The sequence below is a fragment of the Archocentrus centrarchus genome, chromosome 12, assembly GCF_007364275.1.
Source record: "Archocentrus centrarchus isolate MPI-CPG fArcCen1 chromosome 12, fArcCen1, whole genome shotgun sequence".
Lineage (NCBI taxonomy): Eukaryota > Metazoa > Chordata > Actinopteri > Cichliformes > Cichlidae > Archocentrus > Archocentrus centrarchus.
The window spans coordinates 5,718,230-5,743,535 of NC_044357.1; the positions used below are offsets into that span (position 1 = coordinate 5,718,230).

Here is a 25,306-nt window from a genome sequence, read left to right on the forward strand (position 1 = left end):
TGTCTTGTTGCAACTTCCTTGTAACTATTGCAGTATCACCCTCAAATTCAATTAGTTTTTTAGTTCTTTCACAAATGTTTGTAACGTGAGACTCCACATCTAGGTGCTTTATCTGATACACCTTTGGCAATGGGACTGGAAACAGTAAAGCTGAATTCAAAGATGAGGTGTGTCTCAGTACTTTTGTCCATACAGTGTATTTAATGATTTAATGCACTATGAAGGCTTCGTCTTCGGCTCATGAAGTTGATTGTGGATTTTGAGGTGAGCTTTGCATCATCAACCTGTTGAAGTAGCCAGCCTCTTTTCACTCTCTGTTTCTTAACCTGAACGTTGTCATTCAATCCTGTAAGTCTGCTACAAAACACCAAAGCAGAACATTTCTCTAAGTATATCTGGTGATTGTGGGCAAAGAGCTGTTTTATTTGCAGCACATATGGCTTATCCAGATGATGATTTGCATACTTCAGACATCTGCGATGAGACTGTAGGTAAGGATTTTTTTTTTTTTTTCCTGGTGACTCATCCATGTAAACCCTGTTGATGCAATGAAACTCCACAGTGGAATAGTGCAGCACTACTCCCGTGTCAGCTAAACCTTCCTGCAGGTCTTTTGCAGTCATACAGGGGTCTTGGTTTTGCATTTTTTTTCTTCACAGAATTTGTTTCAACATTTTTTAATGACTTTTTTGGAAAGTAGAAATTACAAGGTATAATTGGTTCTATATCTTTTTATAGCATTTTTATAGCATCCCTACTTTGTAGGAACAAATTTGCTTTATTTCCAGTGTCTGAGTTGCTTAGGTGAGTATATGTTTGTTGATTATTACCATAAGGTTTTTTAAAAAAAAACAAACAAAAAAAACAAAATATAATCAGTTAAGTTCATGTTCTAAGTTCATGGACTTTAAACCAGAATATCATCCAAATCCTTACACATTTTTGGCGGGGGTTATTTCTTTAAATAAAAGAGTAACTTAACATTAAAACACTTTTTTAATGAGCATTTGTTACTAGGCCTGCTTTTACTTTTTTCAACTCTCTGACAAATCTAAACTTTTTGGTTTCTACATGGATCGATTTTAAAAGGGTGAAATAGCAAAAATAGTTTTTCATAAATCTAAGTTTCCAGTTGATTCAGTAGTTGGGGACTATTGTCAGCCATGATTTGAAACATCATTGGCTTCTAATGCCTTAGAGACATTGTGTAACAGTGTAACAAGTCAAGCTGTCGGGAAGTTGCAGAGTAGGACTAATAGAGTGGTTTCATCAGAAACCCTGCTGCATGCAGGGACAGGCTTCACTGCTGTCAGTTTTGGATTCATATATCTTTGAAAATCTAATATGTTCTTTTGGGAATACAAAGCAAACAGTATAGACATGAATTATTAAAATATGCACACCCATATGGAAAAGACGTACAAAAAATTGTCCAAGGATAACAAAGTTTCTCGGATAGTAAATGTTTATGTTTCACATATAATGTTCAGTTGCAGCTGGTATTAAAGGGCCCAAAGTGTGCCATTACACCACCACTACCAGCATGAACAGTTTATACAGGGTCGCAGGAGAAATTGAGACTCCTCAGACCATGCAATGTTTTTCTAATCTTTTATTATCCAATTTTGGTGAGCCTGTGTGAGTTGTGGCCTCTGTTTACTGCTCTTAGTTGACAGGAGTGGCACCTGGTGTGGTCTTCTGTTGTTTGATCATCTGCTACAACATGAGTGATGTGTTTTGCATTCAGAAATGCTCTTCTGCATGCCTTGGTTGACCAGCCCATCTTGCACCAGCAATCATTTAAATCACCTTTCGTCCCCATTCTGACGGTTGGTTAGAATTTCAGCAGGTGATCTATACCATGTCTACATGAGTTGCTTTCATGTGATTGGGTATTTGCTTGAAATAGCAGTTCAACAGGTCTACCGAATAAAGTGGCTGGTGACTGTATATAGATATGAACAAGTACTGCCTTAGCATATTTGATGTGCTTGGTCTCTGAAGGTTAAAAGGAGTGAAAACCTGGACAGAACTGCATTTCAAGGACTTCACATACTTACTGTAGAACAAATGGATAGTGTATAAACATGTAAACATAACATTTAGCTATTTTGAAACCTATTGGTTAACGGTATTGTGCCAAACTCCACTGCAATTTCTGGGACCACAGGTGCTGGAGCAAAGCAAGTGGAGCTGGGTGCAGCTTGGAAGAGAGGCTGAATACATCATTAGTAGGAGGAATGTAGAATAGGCAGATGGAGTTAGGGAGAGCTTCGGTAATGACCGGTCACATGTGCTTCTCTCTTTCTCATCAAGTAATAGATCAAATAATGGGAAGGAAGCAGAAAGCAAGGGTCTACCATAAACATACAAAAGTCCAAATGCCGAATTTTCATGAAATTATGAAAGATGGGGTAAGATAAAATATACTGTATTAATCCCAGAATTTATTTTTTTACAGTGGTTTAAAAAACAAAACAAAACAATAATCCCAGAATTGGGTATTTATTTTTTTTTACAGTGGTTTAAAAAACAAAACAAAACAATAATTAACATAATTTGCTCTGCAGTAGCTATATAAAAAGCAAATTACAAACGTCTGTTCTCCAATTTTGAGAGATGAAACTTAATGATATACACATACAGTTGATGGATGCAACTTGCAAAATAGGCTGGTTAGCATCAGCTGTATTTCATTCAAACATTTGTGGACAAAACAATGTTTAGGCTGAATAAATGTACATTCATTTGACGATATAATTTTACAAATTCTCTAAAAAAAACTGAAAAATATCACTATAACACTTTATAATAACTACTGTTATTAAACATTAATTTGATAGTTAATGGGACTTTAGTTAATAATTTTACTGCTAACGAACAAGGAAATTACAATCAGTACTGTTTACAAATCAATTAAAGGTTTTAATGCTATAATTTATCTTTATTCTCAACTTGCCACATTTAAACCTTAACCATGATCTTGCCCTAAACCTAAATAGAGGCCTGTATTATGAAGCAGGATTTAGGTTTACCAAAGTTGGTTCACTTCCTAGGGAACATTGCCATGATAATTTATATTCCAAACCTAACCTGGAAGATAAGAGTTCAATTGGTATGAAATCAGCACCTATTGATCAGTCAGGTCTCAAGAAAATAGTGTCAGTAATCCTGGAAGATCCCTCGGACCTTGGTGCATAGAGAGTAAGAGGGTCTGAGCTTCTAAAGTATTTTCCCCAATAAGAAATATAGACTCTTAGAAACAATTCTGGATCCTTGCTTCTTTCCTGGTTGCTGCTACCAGTTTTCAAATATTTTTAATATGTGATCCTACAACACGACACCTATTTATACTGGTTCAACTTATGTTAAACTATTATTTTTTTTATTTGCTCTCAGACCTTTAAACACTACTGAGGCTGTAGCTGAAAGAATAAGGCTACAACTATCTTACACACATCTAAACATTAACTTAATGGAATACATAATTGTAATCTGTCAGATTCCCCTGTTTCTTAATGATGGAGCCGCAGTACTGATAAGTCCATTAAGTTATGCAGCCTGCAATTCTGCTGGCTTTTCTCATGTCCAATAGGTGAGACTTTATTAATATAATAGTGCTTTTCCAGTCTTACTGACCAAAGTGCTTAAAGTGTGCACACACATTCATACAGCGCTTTTAATACACTGCTTCATATTAGTCTCATAATTCCTTTGTAAAAATCAGACACTCTGCTGCCAGCAGACCTGTATAAATGTTTGTGACTGGTTGCTGCCAACACCACCTCGTTCATTTGAATGAGCTCCATATATAGAGTGACAAACCAGAGGTTCATAATTACCTTTGTGTAAATGCTTGCCCTGATTGATGATATATTAGGGTTAGTGAAGCCAGATAAGAAAAGCATGTCCTACTGTAGGTAATACTGAACTTTCTTCATAGCACAGCCTCGGGGGCATTATGGTGCCAAACCAAACAGTAATTGGAAGCAGAAGTAAACAGCAAGTGAAAACAAAACAAAACAGCGAGTGAAGCAGGATGAAAAAATATATGCCTTATAAATCCCTTGAAGCAAGTATTCTGAACTACAGTTGCAACTTTACAATAGTCATTCAAATAATCTTTGTAGATGGAGTACACAATGTTTGTCTCTACAAAGATTTATAAACATCAGTTACAACTCTACAAGCACCTGGACAAAGCTCTACAAAAACAATAATTAATCAGTAAAATTTTAATATATGATTTCATTGATTGTTAACAGAAAATGACTAGTAACTAAGTTTCATTAAACTTTAATTTCCCATTCTTTAATGATGGCTGAGTGTTACAACAATCTTGTTTTGTTTTTTGTTTTTGCCCCATTTGTAAAAACATCAGAAGTCATCTTGCAGACTCTAGATGATTAGTTGGTAGAGCATAGAGTCTGCCTCTGTAGAGTGACATTTAGAAAAATGCTAAACACCAGTCTTAATTAATAAAGTTCCTAATATGTCATGCTTCCAAATTATGCAGAGCAACTCTGAAATTAGTGACTGTAGATCATTTCTGCTGCAGAGTGATGACTGCTGGTATTAGGTCGTCAAAAGATGCTCACTCATCGACTGAACTATCAGTATGTACATTAATTTGAGACTCTGGCTCACCAGATTTATGTGTATATTTATTTACACATTTATGTGATGGTATAAGTTGGAAACTTCCTCTGTGGTAATAAAATAGTATATTGCTGCAAATATCAAGATGTGCCACCACCTGAAAGAGGCCATACATAAAGAAGTTTTGCTTTCCTTTTTCTTTCCACCAAATAGACTCAAATTAAAAAAAAAAAAAAAGACTAATGCCTGTCTAAAGCAGCATAAAAAGCACAGAAAATGGAGCCTCATGCATAAATGTCCTTTCAAAGAAACTTGTCAGTTCAGTAGAGAACATGTGAAGCTCTGTCCAGGGTGCTGAACTCTTGAGCTGGTTGATCAGTTAGCGTGAATGCTCTTTAGTTTTACTTTTCACATGTATAAAGATATCCACTATTAAAATGGGCTTCTCTGAAGCATTTTTTACATGAAAAATAGCAAAATTTCACATCATAATAAATTAAAACTCAAATAAAAGAAAGATTGTCTTTTAGGTCCATAAAATTGTTATTATAGCCTAATGGCAGCTGGTTTTCTTTTCTTTCTTTCTTTCTTTCTCTTTTTTTGTGGGGGGGTGGAGGAGAGGGGGGGGCAGCATGGAAGAGAGTGAGAGAATAACAGGCATTTTTGCTTTGAGATGCTTTAATGTCAGACTGTCATTTCCTACACCCTTATAGAATAAAGACATGGTGTGTCAGGTTAGTTATTTCAGCTGTAAGGCAGGAGTTGCTCCAATTTCTGCTGTTTTAACAGTATGTAAAATATAGTATGTTATGGGAAGGCTTGTTAAAACAAACTCTGGATTTATTGGAAATACATATCAAGAAATTCTCTAAAATGCATATACTAAATGATAGATAAAGTAAATAGAAATAATGAATAAATAAAGTAATTCTCCTTTATTCTCTTACATCAGCAGTACAAAGAATAGTGATTTTTAGGCATGAAGCATATCTGACAGAGCAGAGTGTATTCCTCTTTCTTTCAAAAAGCCTTTTTTCGTGTGTGTTTTCTTTCGCAAAACACAAAATGTTTTTTCTATCAGAAAAATGCATGCATATTTTAAATTGTATTTATTTATATTTTTAAATAAACACAGAGGGCATCTTTCATTGATAAGGTTTCTGTAAAATTCAGATTACTCATATGGGAAAAAAATGAATAATGAGCTGTAACACATGACATCTGACATATGACACATGACATTTGATTGAACTCAACACCTGTTTTCAGGATGTGCTGTATGAAATATTGAGAGTAGTGGCAGCCTACAAGCTTCTCAAGCAGCCGCAGCAGGGCTGATGTAATCATCACTGCAACCCTGTACTGGATGCAAATCATGTTGGATCAGAAATGGAATTAGTAAAACCATAAAGCTTGTACATAATCATTCCTTAATATGGCCAGATATAAGCATAGTAACACAAATATATGTACAATGTAATACCATGCTTGGTTAGCCTGTGGGACTCCGGAGGCAGCTGACAGGTATCGACAGGCCAAGCGGAATGCAGCTCGGGTAGTGGCCAAAGCAAAAACTCGGGTGTGGGAGGAGTTCGGTGAGGCTATGGAAAAAGACTTTCGGACGGCATCGAAGCGATTCTGGCAAACCGTCAGGCGACTCAGGAGGGGAAAGCAGTGCTTCACTCACACTGTTTATAGTGCGGGGGGGGTGCTGCTGACTTCAACTGAGGCTATAGTCGGACGGTGGAAGGAATACTTCGAGGACCTTCTGAATCCCACTGACACGCCTTCTGTAGTGGAAGCAGAGTCTGGGGATGACGGGGATGACTTGACCATCACTGGGGGTGAGGTCACTGAGGTAGTTAAACAACTCCTTGGTGGCAGAGCCCCTGGGGTGGACGAGATTCGCCCTGAGTTCCTGAAGGCTCTGGATGTTGTAGGGCTGTCTTGGTTGACACGCCTCTGCAACATCGCGTGGAGATCTGGGGCAGTGCCATTGGATTGGCAGACCGGGGTGGTGGTCCCCATCTTTAAGAAGGGAGACCGGAGGGTGTGCTCCAACTTTCGGGGGATCACACTCCTCAGCCTCCCCGGTAAGGTCTATGCCAGGGTGCTGGAAAGGAGGGTGCGTCCGTTAGTCGAACCTCGGATTCAGGAGGAACAATGCGGTTTTCGTCCTGGTCGTGGAACGCTGGACCAGCTCTTTATCCTCTCAAGGATATTCGAGTGTGCGTGGGAGTTTGCCCAACCAGTCTACATGTGCTTTGTGGACTTGGAGAAGGCATTCGACCGTGTTCCTCGGGGTGTTCTTTGGGAGGTTCTGCGGGAGTATGGGGTGTCTGGCCCATTGTTGCGGGCCATTCAGTCCTTGTACAACCACAGTGAGAGCTTGGTCCGTATAGCCGGTAATAAGTCGGATTTGTTTCCTGTGGGTGTTGGACTCCGTCAGGGCTGCCCTTTGTCATCGATTCTGTTCATAATTTTTATGGACAGAATTTCTAGGCGTAGCCAGGTGGCGGAAGGCTTCTTCCTTGGTGGCCTCAGAGTCTCATCTCTGCTTTTTGCAGATGATGCGGTTCTGTTGGCTTCATCAGGGGGGGGCCTCCAGCTCGCAGTGGAACGGTTCGCAGCCGAGTGTGAAGCGGCTGGCATGAGAATCAGCACCTCTAAGTCTGAGGCCATGGTCCTCAGCCGGAAAAGGGTGGAGTGCCATCTCCGGCTCAGGAACGAGTTCTTGCCTCAAGTGGAGGAGTTTAAGTATCTCGGGGTCTTGTTCACGAGTGATGGGCGAAGGGAACGGGAGATCGACAGGCGGATTGGGGCTGCTTCTGCAGTGATGCGGACGCTGCACCGGTCCGTCGTGGTGAAGAGGGAGCTTAGCGTAAAAGCGAAGCTCTCGATTTACCGGTCGATCTACGTTCCTACCCTCACCTATGGTCACGAGCTTTGGGTAGTGACCGAAAGAATAGGATCGCGAATACAAGCGGCAGAAATGAGTTTCCTTCGAAGGGTGGCTGGCCTCTCCCTTAGAGATAAGGTGAGGAGTGCGGCCATCCGGGAGGGGCTCAGAGTAGAGCCGCTGCTCCTCCACATCGAAAGGAGCCAGTTGAGGTGGCTCGGGCATCTGATTAGGATGCCTCCTGGCCGCCTCCTGGGTGAGGTGTTCCGGGCATGTCCCACCGGGAAGAGGCCCCGTGGTAGACCCAGGACACGCTGGAGAGATTATGTATCTCGGCTGGCCTGGGAACGCCTTGGGGTCCCTCCGGATGAGCTGGAGGAGGTGGCTGGGGAGAGGGAAGCTTGGGCTTCTCTGCTTAGGCTTCTGCCCCCGCGACCCGGCCCCGGATAAGCGGAAGAAAATGGATGGATGGATGGATGGATGGATGTAATACCATGCAAAACTTTAGTCACTCCATAAATGGCACCTTCAAAAACTTATATTTATTCTCTGTTTAGAATTTTTCAGAAAGTATTTTTTACTTCAAACCGAGTGGGAGGAAATCTATGCGGCTCATAAATTGATTAATGATTTCCAAATGGTGGAATGTAATGTTTTTCTCTCTGTTGTTGTTGCCATTAGTACACAGCCAGGAGACAATAAATTAGAATAAAGCTGAACTGAACTGTATTACATACTGTGAGATAACAATTCTGCTCAGATCTAAGCAAAGTCTTGCCAGTATCAAGAAATATAAACTGTTTGAAACAAGCGACTGGTGCTCAATTCTTCAGGACCATGGACAGAGCCTTAGCCAAGCAGTCCTCTGGACTGAACTGTAAGTCTAAAGGTTTTTGTTGGCCGATTTTGTTTAAATAAATTATGTTTTAAACATTATGTAATTAAAAAAAATAGTGTTATTTAACCTAAAGACACAGTGATGCTAATGATGATGCAATCCTAGTAAAGGGTCAAAAGGTAGTAAAAGTAAAACGTAGTTCATATATATATATATATATATATATATATATATATATATATATATATATATATATATATATATATATATTAGTACTTTCTCAATTGTGCCAATTAGGTTGCCATTAGATGCCACAATCCCTAATGTTTTGCTGATATATTGAGAAAATATTGGAATCTTAATTTAATTTAAAGAGCTTCAGAGTTCTAGAGCATAAGCAAAAGCCAAACTTTAAAAAAAAAATGCCTTTTTTATACAATTCCTAGTCGATGCCTGCGTCTTTGTGTCTACAGATTCATGAAACACCTAACAATTTCTCAAATTGTGCCTCTAACACACAAATCATAGCTTTTTTATTCTGTTATTGTATGCTATGCACGAGAAGCTTTCAGTCTGTGACCTTGGCTACCTAAGGCAAAGCAAATCCAACAGGGGGATGCCACTGGGTGTACTATGCCTGGTTGAAAGCCTTCCAATGGGATGATGCCTCAGGCCCTTCTCTGCCTTTCAGCAACACAGCCCAATGGACATGCAAGTCAGCTCTCATGTAGAGTAAAAACAAATCCACATCTCTACCAAGGCCAGTAGATAATGTGGATGAGATGTGGCCCAGAGAAACATATAGATATGAGGAGGAGATGCTGGATTGAATAAATATATGGGAAGACTGGTGATAGATGGACATCTCTGGAATAAAATTTTGATGAATAGTAGAGTTGGAATAATAAAAGGAGGATCGTGACAGGGAGCAGAATAGAGTTGGAAAAGGTCAAATGTACATATGTACAAAAATAAAAACAAAATCTAAGAAAAAAAATGTGGAAGTAAGAATTCAAGCCTAGAGGACAGATACATGTAGTTCACCCATGCTTCATTTCTCTTACCGTTGGAGCAGCCCTTGAAGCGGGTACCTCTGACTGGTGCCCTTTGTAAGTCAGCCTTGACACGTGCCTTCAGACCCACATTCTCCTTCTGCATGGCATTAAGAGCATCACTAACTGAGTTCACTACCTTCACCATGTTGATCTGGCTGTCTGAGAGCAGCTGCAACACACAGATGGAGAAAGACAGAGAAAAACATACTTAAATATACTTTGCGGTTACACTAACAATTACAATGTAAACATGCACAAGTCAGTGATTTCTGTTTAATTTGAATACTTTTAAACTGTGTAAGCTGCACATTACTTCAGCCCATTTCCCAAAGTATGCCAGGGGTTTTTAGTACCTCCTAGACAGTCAGTGTTTTCTGCCTACTTGAACGTGTCATACACATTACTGTTTAGATTATGCATAGTAAAACTGAATGTGAGTATTAAAATAAAATGTGGATCTTTAGATTTTCATAAAGTAAATCTGTTTTGGACCCTCTTAAGGGCTGGAATTTATTCTGCTATAAACAATAAATTGAGCACAACGTTGGTTCTGGCAAGCAGCAGGGAAGCTCAGCCAGCAATCCCCATGGATCAGCTGATGTCAATGCCAGCCCATGTCAGCTGACACCCTTCCACACATGGTGCTGGCAAATATCATATGGTGAATGCTATTTTAGCCTAATCAACCCACACACAGGTAAGTCACTTTGCAAACCCACCTCTGCCTCGCATGCTCAGTGTTATGCCCGTTGTCACCGATGACTTCTCTATTCTAACCTGTGGTTGTGCTGATAGCCTCCTAATTTCCATGTATGTAGATGGAAAGGCAGATGTGTGTGCTCTCTCGTACACAGGCTTTCCACAAATGCAAAAAGCAGGACTGGAAAGTCCCAGAACAGAGCCATACCACCAAATATAAATTACTGCTTATAGAATAACAATGCTATTTTGATCCATTTTCCAACAGGAACTCATTTATACTCTGGTAGCATAATGCACTGTCAGTGGTTTCTGCACTGGATTCAAATGGTATGTGAATCACAGGAAATACACATACTAGACATTATCTGGAAGGCAGGAGCTAACCAGGTGCAGAGTCTGAGTGCAGTAACTTGATTTAACCTCATATGAAATGATGCTATTCCCAATAATGTCCCCATATTTGTGCCAGTACAAGTATAGCTACAAGTACATAAGAAAGATTTATAAATGTCATCATGGCCAAAGTGGAATGAAGCTTCTAGTGTTGTATTTTCAAGAAATATCTACAATTACTGCCTATGTGGCTACATAAACCAGAACTAAAATGCTGTATTCACTGAACTTTTCAAGGCAACATCAAAGTAACATACACAGACTTTGAAATTCCTCTTTAGTGTGCTCAAGGATACTCCACATCTTATGGTTTAATACATGCGGCCCAATTTCTATAATGCAAGGCCTGATCTATTTTACCACGCTCATGTTAGCTTAATGTCTTTTCTGGGTTGGAGTAATACTGTATGTGGACGCAATGCTTTCCAGCAATCAACTGTCACACTCCCTGAATGGAATTTGGCATTTTATGTAAATTAAACGCAAAAATATATTTTGTAAACACTGATGCAATACAGTCTTTTTGGGGACCTTCAGAAACAGGTGCAAAGACCGCCATGTGTAGCATAGAGACACCAAATTCCCATTCCATAATGTACTCTGATGAATGCTATGAAACACAAAGGGCCCTGTGGGAAGGATGCTGATGAATGTGTGTGCCAGGACTTGCAAAGAGCAGGGTAACCTCTCTGATCTGCTATGGCCACTTCTTTACCTGCAGCCCTTTATGTGCTTTTCATTGCGGAAAGGTCATTTTCACACATTGCCCTAGTTGGCCAAAGTCTATGCACAACCAGTTAAGCTCCATGTGAAAACACACACATACACTATATTTTGCAGATAGAAGAAATGGTCTCGCTGTGACTTGCACATAGACACAATCTTCATCTCATTCGCTTTCTTTCGTCTTTCTTGTACCCAAATACAAACATGCACACCTGCAAACACACACAGAGATCTGCAGTGTTCAAAGACGTATATGGGAGATTTAGAATCCCCTATCAAATGCATGTCTGTGCAGCTATATTCGGGTGCTAAAACTGCATTAGGTAGAAACCCCACTGGCCATTCCCTGCCCTCAATAACTATGCAACGCACCTCTGAGGCACAGCAACCTAAAATGAAATAATATCACAATGACACTGGGAGTTTAACCCACACACAAACACAATACAAAGATACAAGCAAAACATTTACATATATGCCTCAATGTGCAAAGAAAACCACATGCACATGCATACCATACAGATATGACTTACTTTACATCTAGACTAGATACAAGGAAGACAGTTTTATGTGTGCATCTACAGTAACAAGTCCATAAGTATTTGGAGGATGACAGTTTGTAATGTTGCCTCTGTACACCACTAGATTTGAAAATCAGATATCAAAATGTGATTGAAGTGCAGACGTTCAAAAACCTTCATATACCTAAGATGCACCTGTATGACAAGTTTAGTTACTCAACTACTGATCATGCAGGAGGAGTCTGCATGATATGCAGACAGAGATTTTGTACATTAAAGTCAGATGCAAGATCTGGAGTTGACGAAGTTTTGAACTTTGGTAGCATTTCACTGGAACTCTCAATGTGAGGTCCAAAGAGACACTGATGCAAGTGAGGGAGGCTATCATTAGGCTGAAAAACAAAATAAAGCTATCAGAGAGCAAAAACTTCACGTACGGAAACATAAGGAAAAGGAAAGAGCAGCTCATGATCTGATGCATACAACTGGTCAAACATAGTAGAGGTAACGTTATGGCACAGGCATGTAAACTGATCGGGAATTAGGCAGGTGAAAGGTTGTAACATTATCTAACATTTTTCAAATTTAACATCGCTAACTTTGTCTTTAAGAATTCATTGTGTTTGTTTGCCTGTATGTTTTGAAAGGAAGAAACAAAAGTGGAGGATTGTCTGCAGTCTTAATGCTAAGCCTTGACTGACACATAAATTAGGATCATGAAGTAATTACCTCTCATTAGGCAGCCTTTTCATTGTCTTACAAAATCAGTTATACCACAGCACTCGCCACACAAAGCCTTGTTTTTGTGAGTCAAGGTTAAAGTCAAATTGTTACAAAGTGCTCCCATTTAAAGCTTAAGACTATTCACAAGATAATGTGTAGTGCACTTGCACTCGAAATCAGCTTCTTTGCTTCTTACCGAGGATTAAATCCATTTACTTTTGATGCAATGTTTCTTAAAACTACAAACTTAACTGCTGACCTGCCGAACTGTTTGTGGGAAAACACAATGAGGTGTTCGTTCTGCTTCCTGGGGTGCAGAGTCGCAAAACAGAGAGGAGCTGCGAGGCTGGGAAATTATAAAATGTCATTTAGTCACCATCTGCATAATACATCTTCACTTCCCACAGTTGCCCTCTTTTCCCCTTGCAAATTGGAAATAATTTGAACTCTCAGCCATTTTTGTCTATTCCAACAGATCTAAAATGCAACAGGAAAGCATCGAGATTTTGTTTTGAGTTCAAGTGGGATGATCAGTGACAGTTCATTTAAAGACAACCAAGGTAGAATGTAAATAGAATCCCAAATGCCCATAGATCACACATGTAAGTGTGACAAATGAGGAAGGGGGGAAAATACTTTTTCACAGATATACCTGCATGTTAGAAAACAGCAATTCAGCAGTGCTTAAATCAATCATCAACAAGGGCTTGACTTGATTTACTGTATTAAAGTCTTGCGTAAATGTTAGGTTGACCTCTTCCTATTCTGTACCCATTTGATTAAACAGTCAAGAGACTCCAGACATATGAGAGGCCTCTGAAGCAAAGAAACAATGAATAAAAGATTACCCTGATGATTGAGAGCAACCTTCATATATAAACAGGACGTTTTCATATCAAATATGATTAATTTCTTATAAGGCTTCTGATTTTCTCTATATGTAGCTTATTGTCTGGATAGGATGCAAAGAGCCAAGCTATGCTATTAAATCATTACTAATGAAATGAAGAGGTGCAATGGCCCTTCAGCATTTCTCTGCTATACTGGCCTTATGTTTCACTGGAGAACTAGGCTCACACATGCATGAATAAGTACTGTAGTCCATTTCTGTCTACACTAAATCTCATGCATTGTTACATAATAATATAATTAACAAAACAGCCACCATTTCTGCTAAATTTCAATCTTAAATAATCATTTTTAAGGGATCCCGTTCATGTTAGAGGCAAACTACTTATTGTTATTGATTGTATTTTGGATATTTTTAAAACATTTATGCCAAAAATATTAATTTACTATGGTATATTTGTATTATTTTTGTTCCAATCATTGCTGAAACCCACATATTCCTTAGCCCTTTTAATCAGTGAGCTGCACATCTGAAACAAATCGATTTGCTTAAATTAATTTTATGTGACTTTATTCATTACCTATTACCTATTCTTACTTTTTCCCCAGTCACACAGGCCGAGAAACTGGTTGGCAACTCTGTGGCAATCTCTAGTAGTAAAAATAAATATTCCATAACTTGTTGCAGGTGGTTGCTGGATTTTGCTGGCAGTCACTGGAAAATCTATTGTTGAGCCCCAATCACACAGGCCTAGAGACCAGTCAGTGACCCCCTGGCTGTTCTGACCATTTGCTAGGGACATGTGTATTCCCTGACCAGCTGATGAGTGGTTGCAAGTGGTTCTTTGCTGTGGCTAGATGAAATGGGTTGAAACGACACACAGAGCTGCACCGGAAAACTCCTTGCTATTACTTTGGTTGCTAGTAGATCGCCGCAGACACCTGTCATTTAAGGAGAAATGGTTCAGCTTTTATTTTGAAGAAAAAAGTTTGTTTTTTTTCCAGTTTGAGTTGCACTTTGGTTAGATAGCGAATGTTCACAGACAAGTCAGTGTCTTCCATGCAAACTACAGGTCACTGTGGCAATCTACAAGAGACCAATAGAATCACAAGGAGGTTATTGGATGAAATAAGTTACACCCTCTTTGCAACTTATTTCATCCAGCAACAGCAGGCAGCCTCCAGCAACCACTCGCTGACCAGTTACTAATCACCACAGGTTACCAGGGGGTCTCTGACTGATCTTTAGGCCTATGTGACTGAGGCTTTAGGTTTTCAAGTGTTTGCATCTCATACTTGGTAGAAAACATGCAGCAAGCCCATTTTTAACTTCTTAACTATTTAAAGGACTTGGATCAGCTTGAATGAAATTCTTGAGCCACATGGGTTTCTGCACTAGCAGCGGTTGGGCCTGAGATCCTCATCAGAGACAGCGAGTGTCACTTGTCAAAAACATTAATATTCCACAGGCACATATTTCAATTTAAACCGTGATCTGTGGATGAAAGAAATCAGGAACTCTTCCTTATTGCTTTTCCTCACTGATTTTTTGCAGTCATATATTTTGCAAAACTGAGCATCAAGACAGTATAATATTTAGGCTCATTTCGTGGGAGCTGTAGTTCTGTTAATGGGGCATAACCTTCCATTTTTTAATGGGGTTACTTGGGTACATGATTGCCTATGCACAGGGCTGTCACTGCTGGCCAGAACTAAAAATAAAATACATTAAAAACTTTTAATGTAACTCATACTTCTGCTGACAGGTTCGAGCTTAATACAAAGAAAGATTGATGGAGACAACCACTGACTGTTAGAACTAAAGATTTACACTGCAGTAGTGTGAGGGTGTTGGACTGGGGTACTTTGGGACTTGGGTAACTTACAATTAGTCCTGAAACTTAGCTTGACTTTTAGCCCCTTTAAGCAAAAACTCACAGTTTAATGCACACAGTCAATGGTAAATATCACACATTTTAGTCTTCAGACTTACAGATATGTTAGATAAACCAGGGAAGGCAAATATCAGTGAGCTGATGCCTGAGAAAAGGGTGAAAGACTATTATTGTCTGTATTTTGATTAATTATTATGTAAAGGTTAAACCTACAGCTAAGTCATTTGGCAGGACACCTTTACGTGTATGTATCATAATTGGAATTTAGCAGACAGTTGCTTGGAAATGTAACCTTTCTGACAGTATTTATTCTGGCTTGTTATAACGTTAACAGTAGCATTAAGGCTACACCAACAAAAGTAATAAATGGCATGTGTCTGAATGAAGCTGTAACTAGAAAAGATAGGCTGCACTGTTGCCATCTCATTGAATTTGTGAATTTGAACAGATTAAATTGGAGTACACCAGGGTTCTGTTCATGGACCTTTAGTATTTACTGAAAGAATACCCATGTGAATACTCATTGATGTACTCTAACATCATAACCTATAGGGTTCTCAAAAAAAAAATGCCACTCAAATACTAATGGATGCTAAAAATTTCAGATGAGATTCAGATGAGATTAGATACTTATTTACAACAGTATTGTACCAACGATGCCATCTTCACCTCATCCAGCTAACGCACAACTTCACATAGCACCACTGTGGACAGGGAGGTACACAAATCAAGATCAAGAAGCTAAAACTTTGTGTTTACTATTTTCAGTAGTGAAAAATTAAGAAAATATAGGGTTTTTTTTTTGTTCAAAGTTATCGTTCACATTTAATCTGACTACCTCTGATTAAGACATTAATCTCTGCATTTCCCCTATTCCCTATCCAGAGTTCTCTCTGTATCTCTCTTGGAGCCTGTCTCACACATACCACACAGATCCTGGTCTTTGTGAGGATGGCAGAGAGAATTAAACGCTCAAAAGTGTGGGTAGAGTCGATGCTGACAGTGCAACAACACAAATGCAACAGGTCTTCTGCTTGTAAAGGCGGAAACACGAGAAATCTGTCAAAACATTTACTGAAAGTATTCAGAGGGAGAAATGTGTTGAAAAAGATTGACTGCCTATGTCCTAGTTCATCTGTCATTGCTACAGGGATGTTATGCTTGCAGCCTGTTGTGCACACACAATCATCTAAATTATTGGTTATCTTATCTACAGTATGAACATGGGTTAATGACTAAAAACTAAGCTGACTGTTACGGGTGCATGCATTCAGTTAGAGATGGTCAAAACGTTGTCGCTCCCAGTCTCAAATTCTCTGCTTCAGTTTCAGATCACTCAGTGATTTGGAAGCTGCAGTCAACATAACATTGCAGCACAGTAAATAATGTCAGAAAGTCTTTAAGATCTGTTCAAGGTGGAGGTTTTAATTCTACAGCATACACATGGACTTCATTTATAGCGGATGGATGCACGAAATGCATCATATTTTATTTATTATAGTACAGGTTATACATTTGTAGGGGTGTAGAGTGGGGTGGTCAACTTATTGACTTATTAATTGAAAAAACCCTTATAACTTAGAAACTATGATTCTTACAAGTGTGGTGTGTTCCACCAACATAGAGGAAGCACCATCTAAAGATTTGAAATATGTCACATTTGACCTCTGACCTCTCCTTCGATTGATCTGAAGGTCAACATGATACAGTAACAATGCTATAGATATAGAGCTATTTAAAACTATTTTTCTTACTGCAATTGTCAAGGAAAAGAAAATGAGCTGCCTAGTTATTTATTTGCAGATATTTGCAAATCAATATCTATTATCCATGACCTCCTCCTACATAATGTTCTTGTAATCAAAGTCCTTATCTGATTTTTACTGCACTACAAACCTCTTTAAGTAGATTTAAAAAGAACAACAAAAACAAAATGAATATAAACAACATACAAAACTCTTCCCTTAGAAGTAAATACTGCCTAGAGAGTGAGCTGCCTTTGCGGAGGTTTGTGCTCTCTGAATCCTTTTTGTTGTAGATGTGATTGTTATTGTTATTGTTGCATTATTATAATCTTTATTAAAAAAAAAAGCTTCTTTAACTTTTGTCATTCCCCTCACCCCCACTCTGCATCCTTGTGGTATCAAAATTGGCACTGAGTATTGAGTATTCCTGTGTATTGTATTGAGCTTGAAATTCTAGGATTGTGACAACAATACTATGGCAACAAATAGTAATGCATATGAATAACAATTTTAAACATGTTAGCATGTTAAACTGGTGTACTGTATATTGTTAATAGAATAACTGATGACATGATCAATTCCAACAAATTTTACTTACGTTTTTCAAATTAAGGAAAGAAAATTGAACTAAGGAGAAAAACTGCCTGTGTTCTGCACATGTTGAAACCTGTCCATGAGCTGGATATATTGCCTCATTGCCATATCCCTATATTTCACAAGCCTTTCCCATCAGAGTGATTTATTTGAATGCAAATATGGGGGCTTTGGTTTACCTTTCTATTTGAGGCTGCAAGCACTTACTGTGAAAAATGAATGTCAGTTTTTCAATGATCAAAAAAAGATTGGTCCTAAACCCACTGCAATCACATTTCCCTGCACATCAGGTGATGTGGAAGGGCCTCTCCCTATGTGACAGGGTGAAACTGTTCTTCAGGGGGTTGCAGTGCACACAGAGCCATTACTAACACAGGCACAGTCAGCTCTGTGTCATCGTATAAATCAGACGTCTTGGCCACAGGTGGCCCATAGATCACACAGTCACACCACAGTGTCAAGCAGAAACAGCGGATGTGCACACCGCATGCCTTGGTTCCAAAGAGGAAATCAATCACCTAGAGTGTCTGAGCTGCTAGTACCACCTCCACTTAGCCTCAGTACCCACTGCACTATGCCACCTACACCAGAAATTAACAGTAGCAAAGGGAATGGACCGCTTTCTATTTTCACTGTGTGTTCAATCAGCACCCATGTTTTCTTAACCGACAGGTCCAGAGCAGACCCATCCAGGGAGTTTCTGAGTGATTTTTTAAACAATGTTGATCTGTGAGCTTTAAAGGTCTGGCTTAGAAAAGGATTGGCAGAAGCAGAATGAATTCAGTAGTTTGAGCGGTATGGCTGGCAGCTATGAAATCTATTTACTGCAGAATAGAGAGACTGAGCCTGATGGGCCAAAATTAAAAGACCATGTAGTGTGAAGATTTTCCACGCACATTTAGGAAATGCATCGTCAATAAATCAATGTGGACAGTCGAAACTAAAAGGTGTCTAATTACATTTACATCCAATGTTCAGTCTGACTTACACATAGGAAAATATTATGTTATTGTACCAAATTAATGTGTAAGTTGTTTGCTGTTTCTTGAATCATGATCGGCGTTTCTTCCCCTGTGACCTCGTCTTCAAACACTAGACTGAGTGAGTTGTACTCAGTGGAACATGAGCCCTATTTGCACTTCAAATTAACTGTTATTTGGCTTTAACAGTCTAAAAAGAAATCGACATGGTCCACTTGGCATTGGATTAGTCAGTGATGGTGTTTTGATTCTCCAGTCAGGAAAAGGAAGTAACTAAATAACACCATGAAGTCCAATGCTGTCACACGCTCTTTAAGGTGACTTCACAATCAATACATATTGATGGGCGTTTCACAATCCAGTCCTTGAACACCTTGGTACAGTACTTAGAGTCATGACTTTTCAGCGATGCCCATGGGTCTCAGAGCATTGTTTTAAATACCGTTCACTATTTGGTTAATTGATTTTAAAAAAGAAAAGAAATAACACACACACACACACACACACACAACTACACAAATAATCAAATAGAAACAGCTTTTCCCACAAACTTTTAACATCACAGTCCCTGTGAATTTACCTTTCATCTTAAAAAATAAAGCCTACTAAACAAGGGATCACCTTTCATTGCTGCTATGTGGCAAGATAAAACAAAACAACGAAGATGCTCACTACCCTGGATGGTTTCATAACTCAACTAACAGCTGTCATGAAGGAGATACTGATTATTACATCACACTGACGTATAAGGACCGTTTCTCTGCTTATGTGTCTCACCTGTATGAGGCGTCCCTGTTCCGTTTGCAGTGTGTTAAGGTCTTGCCCAAGGCTGCTCTGCCCCCTGCGTAGAGATTCATAGTCCATTTTCAGTTGGCCAGCGTGGGCTGACAGCTTGGCCACCTCCTCAGCCAGACTGACAAGCAGAGCTCGATCCTGTCCTTTGACAGACTTCAAGTCAGAGTCGTGGTCAGTCAGCGAGTGGAGCAATGAGGTCTGCACACCTTCCAGACGCATAAAGTTACTGTTGTAATCCGGACAGTTGGGGTCAATGAAGATGTTAATGCGAGAGCCGTCACCTCTCTCAACAGTGACCAGGGCATTGGCTTCATCCTGATTGGTAGAAATGTGCGGTAGGCCATCAGACATGGGTGGAGCCTGGTAATGATTCATGAAAAGGATGGTGCCAGTTACAGTGACAGCCAGCAATACAGCCACGAAGAGAAGGATAGTGCACAGCAGGTAGCTGCAGCTCATCCTCTGTAAGTTGGAAAGAAGGGAGGGAGAAAAGTAAGGAAGACAGAGAAAAGGTATGTTTTAGAATTGGAAAATGCGATTGCACCAAAAATGACATCAAAACACCTGGCTAATTCAAAGAGAAATGACTTTCATCAATCACCGGGGATATTTTAAATGCAAGTTTAAATGCTGAGTCCTAAGTAATGTAACCATAGTCCCATGGCACAATTTATTGTGAATTATTTGTGGAGCAAAAAATGTAGATTCTATCAACAGTCAGTCTTATTAAACATCAAAGAGACCATTGCTGTCCAAACACCCTGCTTATCATTTTAGTTGTGGTGATGCAGTATGGGAAAGGATGCTAACTTCATTCTTGTCTGGAAACTATTCAGGGACCCGAGAGTTCCCTCTTTTCATTTCTGAGATGGAAAGGAAAACAATTAAACATGAGGAAATGGAAGCCACTAAGAAAAAGTAAAGCAAAGGTGACTTGGACGTCCAATCGGATGTAAATGAATGAGCAGAGTGTAGAAGCCACTTAGAGGAAAAACGGAGGAACTGTACCGGTAACATAGTCTCCAATAATTGGGCTATAAAATGTTTTTATGATGGCCCTTTAGGATCCAGCCCCATTTTCCACTCAGGTTAAGAGAACTTGCAATGGATAGGAGAAAGCAATATAGCCCACCCATATGAATGATTAATAAGTCTTAGCTCCCCAATATCTTACCTTAGTCATTTTTAAAATTGTTCGCAATCTGTATTTTTCTCCCTCAGTGACTGTATGTGAGCTTTGTTTTATGTTAGAATGTGAAAGTGAGAGTGAGGACATTAATATGTAAATTGGTTGTACAAAGCACAGTGAAGCACACTAATAGACAGCTAATGGTCTGCTTTATGTGAGAGGTTTACAGTTCTTTTAATGTGAGGGAAATCAATTGTGCTGTGCAGGAAGTACTCCTATCAACTTTGTTTACCTACAGTCTTTGAATAGAGAGCATAAAAAGTTGTTACTGCCCTGATAAATGGAGGCGTACATGGGACACTAATTTTGAAAACCCAAAACATGAGACACACAATCAGTGTGACTACTTTAATCACATGCTGCTTCTTTTTTTTTTTTTTTCTCTTGCATCAATGCTTTTTAAAGCACCTCAATGTGCCTTTTTTTTGGCGATACCATTCATAGATATGTAATCACTGTCACTGCAAAAACTGCCCTATGTTTTATTTCTCAAAGCGGATTGCTGTACAGATATACATGAGCATACACATAAAGAATACATCAACACAAACAAACTCATTCAAACCAGTGACAGGTACAGTGACTAACTTTGACCGTCTTGTTACACTGCATCGTGTGGATGTTACCACCCAGAGAAAAAAAATCCTACATTTTTATCCTGCCACACCACAAAAACTCCTCAGGAACAGTTTGAGGAACATGACAAATAGCCCCAGACATTTACCAAACTTGCTGGTGCCCAGTCTGATTTAACATCTGCCGCCTGCACTGAAACATGCCCTCACTAAGGCACCATCCTGCAGCCCACAGGATCCAAAGGGTGTGTGTCAGTGCTCTGAAAGGTCAAAGTCTTTTGGCAGCATGATGTACAGCTAGATATTTTTAGGCTAGTGGTTTTCATGTTAGTGGCAATCTGGTGTGTGGTTAAAAAGAAAGTACACCCTTTTTCAATGATAATGTAGTTTTCAATTCTAACACATCAGAACAAAAATAAAAATTTAGTCCTTAAATCAAAATGCAGAAGAACTGTGCGAAAAATACACCTTTACTGCTTTATGAGGGTAAGTAGCAGCCAGGTGCTGCTAATTAAATTCACTTGATTAACTGATCATCAGCAAGCGTGAGCACCTCAGTAACAGCAGCATGTTTTGGCATTTTGTGAATTCTGAAGCATTCAGGTGTGCGTTAACACAATACCAAGGAAGAATGTCATCAGCAGCGATCTTAAAGAAGCAATTGTTGCTTCTTTGAAGTCCTAGTTTGGGAAGGTTGTAAGCCCGTTTCCAAACAATTTCAAGTCCATTATTCTACAATGAGAAATATTGTTCACAAATAAAAAACATTCAAGGCAGTTGCAAACCTTCACAGAAATGGCCGTCCCAGCAAATTTCCTGCAATGTCAGACCATGCAAAACTGCACGGTATGAGACACTGCAAAAGCCCAAGAGCTACATTTCAGACTCTACAGGCCTCAGTCAGCATCTTAAATGTTAAAGCTCATGACGGTGCAATTAGAAAAAGACTGAACATGTATGGCTTAAATTTGCAAAGTTGCATCTGAAGAAACCACACAACGTCTGGAACAGTGTCCTTTGGACATACAAGACCAAAGTGGAGATGTTTGGCCATAACGCACAGTGGCACGTTTAACAAAAACACAACACAGCATATCAGCACAAACACCTCATATCAACTGTTTAACATGGGTGGGGGGGGGGTAATGATTTGGGCTTGTTTTGTAGCCACAGGAGCCGGGCACCTTGGAGTCATTGAGCTGACCATGAACTCCTCTGTATACCAAAGTATTCTAGAGTCAAATGTGAGGCCATCTATCTGACAGCTTAAGGTTGAGCAAAATTGGGTCATGCAACAGGACAATCTCAAACACACCAACAAATCTAGAACGTAATTGCTGAAAAAAAACAGGAATCAAAGTCCAGACTCCAACTTGATCCCAAATGCTTTATCAAGAACTTAAGAGAGTTGTGCATAAATGAACGTCTGCAAACCCCAATAAACTGAGGCAATGCTGTGAAGATGAATGGGCCCAAATTCCTCCACAGTGGTGTGAGAGACTGCTAAAGTCATATAGAAAGCAATTGCATCAAGTTATTGTTGCTAAAGTTATTGAATCTTGGGGTGTACTTCACACCCTTCTTCTGCATTTTGGCTTTATTTTTGTTTTTTTTAATAAATAATGATGCAGGGTAATGTGTCATGTGTTGTTGTCTGAGGTTGTGATTACCCAATTTTAAAACCAGACAATGATTACATAATCTTTTATTATATCCTGATATCTAAAACCTTACAACATCCTGTATATTGTGCTGTACAACTAGACACTGGATACAATACACACCCTTATGCCACTTAATTGTTCATTGCATTTATGCACACAGACACATAGTGTGATAGAAATGTCCATAATTTGACCATAACATTTTCTGGTAAACAAAACATACATAAATTGGTGCATTGTTTGTTTTTTCACACATATACATCATCACAAAAAAAGAGCTCCAGGGAAATAATCCTGTGCATAATAGTTTTTGTCTCCTTGCTCTAACTCAGCATGTAGACCCTGACTATACCATGAAATCTTTTCTTTGAAGTCAAACTGTTTCTTTTTTTTTTTCCAGTTTGTATGAGGTGCAACCGAGTGATTTTAACTGCCTGATTGGGCTTGGCTGCGAGTATGGATGTGTGTGCAGTAGGGTGTCTCTGCCGTACATAATGCGTATAATGGCCTCACTCTGCAGAATGACAGCGATGTAACATTAGAACAGTTTCCCTGAGTACTATCGCTAGCGGGCTTAGACATCAGTGAAAGCCATCAATGGCACTGCACTAAATATTCATTGCTAGCATACTGATTGTCAACGTAACGTGGAAAAGATATATGATGGTCCCGGTAATGCTGACAGGCACACAAAGAAGTGACAGACCTCTACAAGTTCAAACATATTCAGAAAATGGAGCAGGAGCTATTCACACATTTTGTACCATAACAGGAGCATAGTGATAATACTAGACATTGAGCAAATTTGTACTTATAATTCAGCTTCGTCTAACGGTGGCTAAAGTCAGTTAAGATAACATACTGAATGTGGCACCATTGTGGCAGAGGGGATGATCAGCAAGTTCTTCAATCAAAGTAACTATATAGGTGGGCCTACACCCACTGAAGCAATCTGATTATGGAAACTCAAGGTTTGGTTACATCACGCTTTGGCTTATGGTTCAGTCACACTACAGTAAAAGTAGCAACTAGGAAAAATCGGTTGTTTATTGGTGAGTACAACAATTTTTTTTTTTTTTTTTTGCATTCAGCAACCGGGTGCAAGTAGTTGCAAAAAACAACTGTTTGCCCAGTGGTTGAGCATGCAACACTCTGAACCTCTGGGTGACCGCTTGCCACAGCAAAACATCTACACAGGTTACTTGGTTGAAGGCAACCTGTTTCCAAACAGCTATGGTGGGACTTGGACTAAATTAAGTCGCTCTCAGACAAATTGGTGAGGGTTTGCAAATAACTGGAGTATAATTTATAAATGTGGACAGATTGCCAACATGTTGCAAGACTGCCTCAATATTTGCAGCTCATCTGTGACACATCTCTTTGCAATAGGGGACTCAACGCAACTAGTTGCCAACTGGTTCCAAGCACCTATATCATTTTGCAGTTAAATCACTGTCCTGCAGCAATTCCTCCACATCACTATTGATGGAGGAATTTCTGTCTTCAGTTGCAAACTGATAGCAGACTGTCTGTTTTATTGTGATTGCCGTTTTGATGTACCAAAGCTGCTTTGATCACTGTGAGCGATCTCACACCCGGTTTTTGTCTTCAAAGAAACCTTCTCAAAGGCAACATTGCAAATTCATTGCACGCAGTCACACTAATTTTGGTTGCGCTGTGGTCTCCAACCACAGTTTTCCCAAGTATGACTGCAGCATTAGAGCAACTTTTTTCATGTTTATGAATTCAATAATAGACCAGTTAATGTCATGGAATGATGACAGAGATAAAAACAGTGGTAAATATTGGTTTCAAATGGAAAACAAAGAGTTGTCTCTTTTGTGAAAGTCCACTGTTTTACTAATCCATCAACCCAGACTTCCTCCTCCTGCCTACAGCCACTATAGGGCTTTGTCATTTTTGGAAAGCATTTGCTGAAATGTTATTGTGTTGTCAGATGACCCACAGAGACAAAGTCCTTCTAGAAGTGTCCTGCAACTCAGCAGTTATCTTGAAATATCTCTAGGTATGTATTTGAGCAGTTGTTTTGAAGCATTATTAAAATTAACCTTCATTTAAATGATCACCAGAATATAAAATTGCATGTATCCAATCAAATCTGATTAAAAAAAAAAAAAAAAGTGCTTAAAAGGTTTGCTGACTTTGCCTCAATATAAGGTTTTAGAATCTTTTTTCCCCCTCTGGAAGTTACACTTCTAGATAATATCTATAAAGAGGAGGTCTCTTAACAATAACTTAATTATGTGTCATTACAGGCTGCTTGCACAAACTACTACAGGATGAGGATTTATTTATTTCTTTATCTTTAAATAGAACAATCATTTCAGGAAACAACCTCATTATTCTGTTTACAGATAATATTTTGGTCACTTGGGATATATTTGTGTGTATAATTGGAAGAGCTACAAAACTGATTTGCTAGAAAAGGTACTAAAGTGTAACTGTAGAAACATACTGGCCCAGCAAGAAGGTGGGTATGTGACTGACTGACCTTTATCACTTTATTTTATTATTGTGCTATGACAAATGATCTGTCCTGACTG

At 39.2% G+C, this 25,306-nt stretch overlaps 1 protein-coding gene across 1 annotated transcript in view; it reads right to left on the minus strand.

Moving 5' to 3' along the window:
- fibcd1b (fibrinogen C domain containing 1b) overlaps window positions 1-25,306 on the minus strand; it is a 110,541-nt gene that overhangs the window by 55,044 nt on the left and 30,191 nt on the right. The window contains exons 3-4 of the mRNA XM_030743232.1: window positions 19,297-19,776; window positions 9,401-9,560 (exon numbers count right to left, since the gene is read on the minus strand). Coding sequence (XP_030599092.1) covers window positions 9,401-9,560; window positions 19,297-19,776 — 640 coding nt within the window. The remainder of the gene's footprint in view (window positions 1-9,400; window positions 9,561-19,296; window positions 19,777-25,306) is intronic.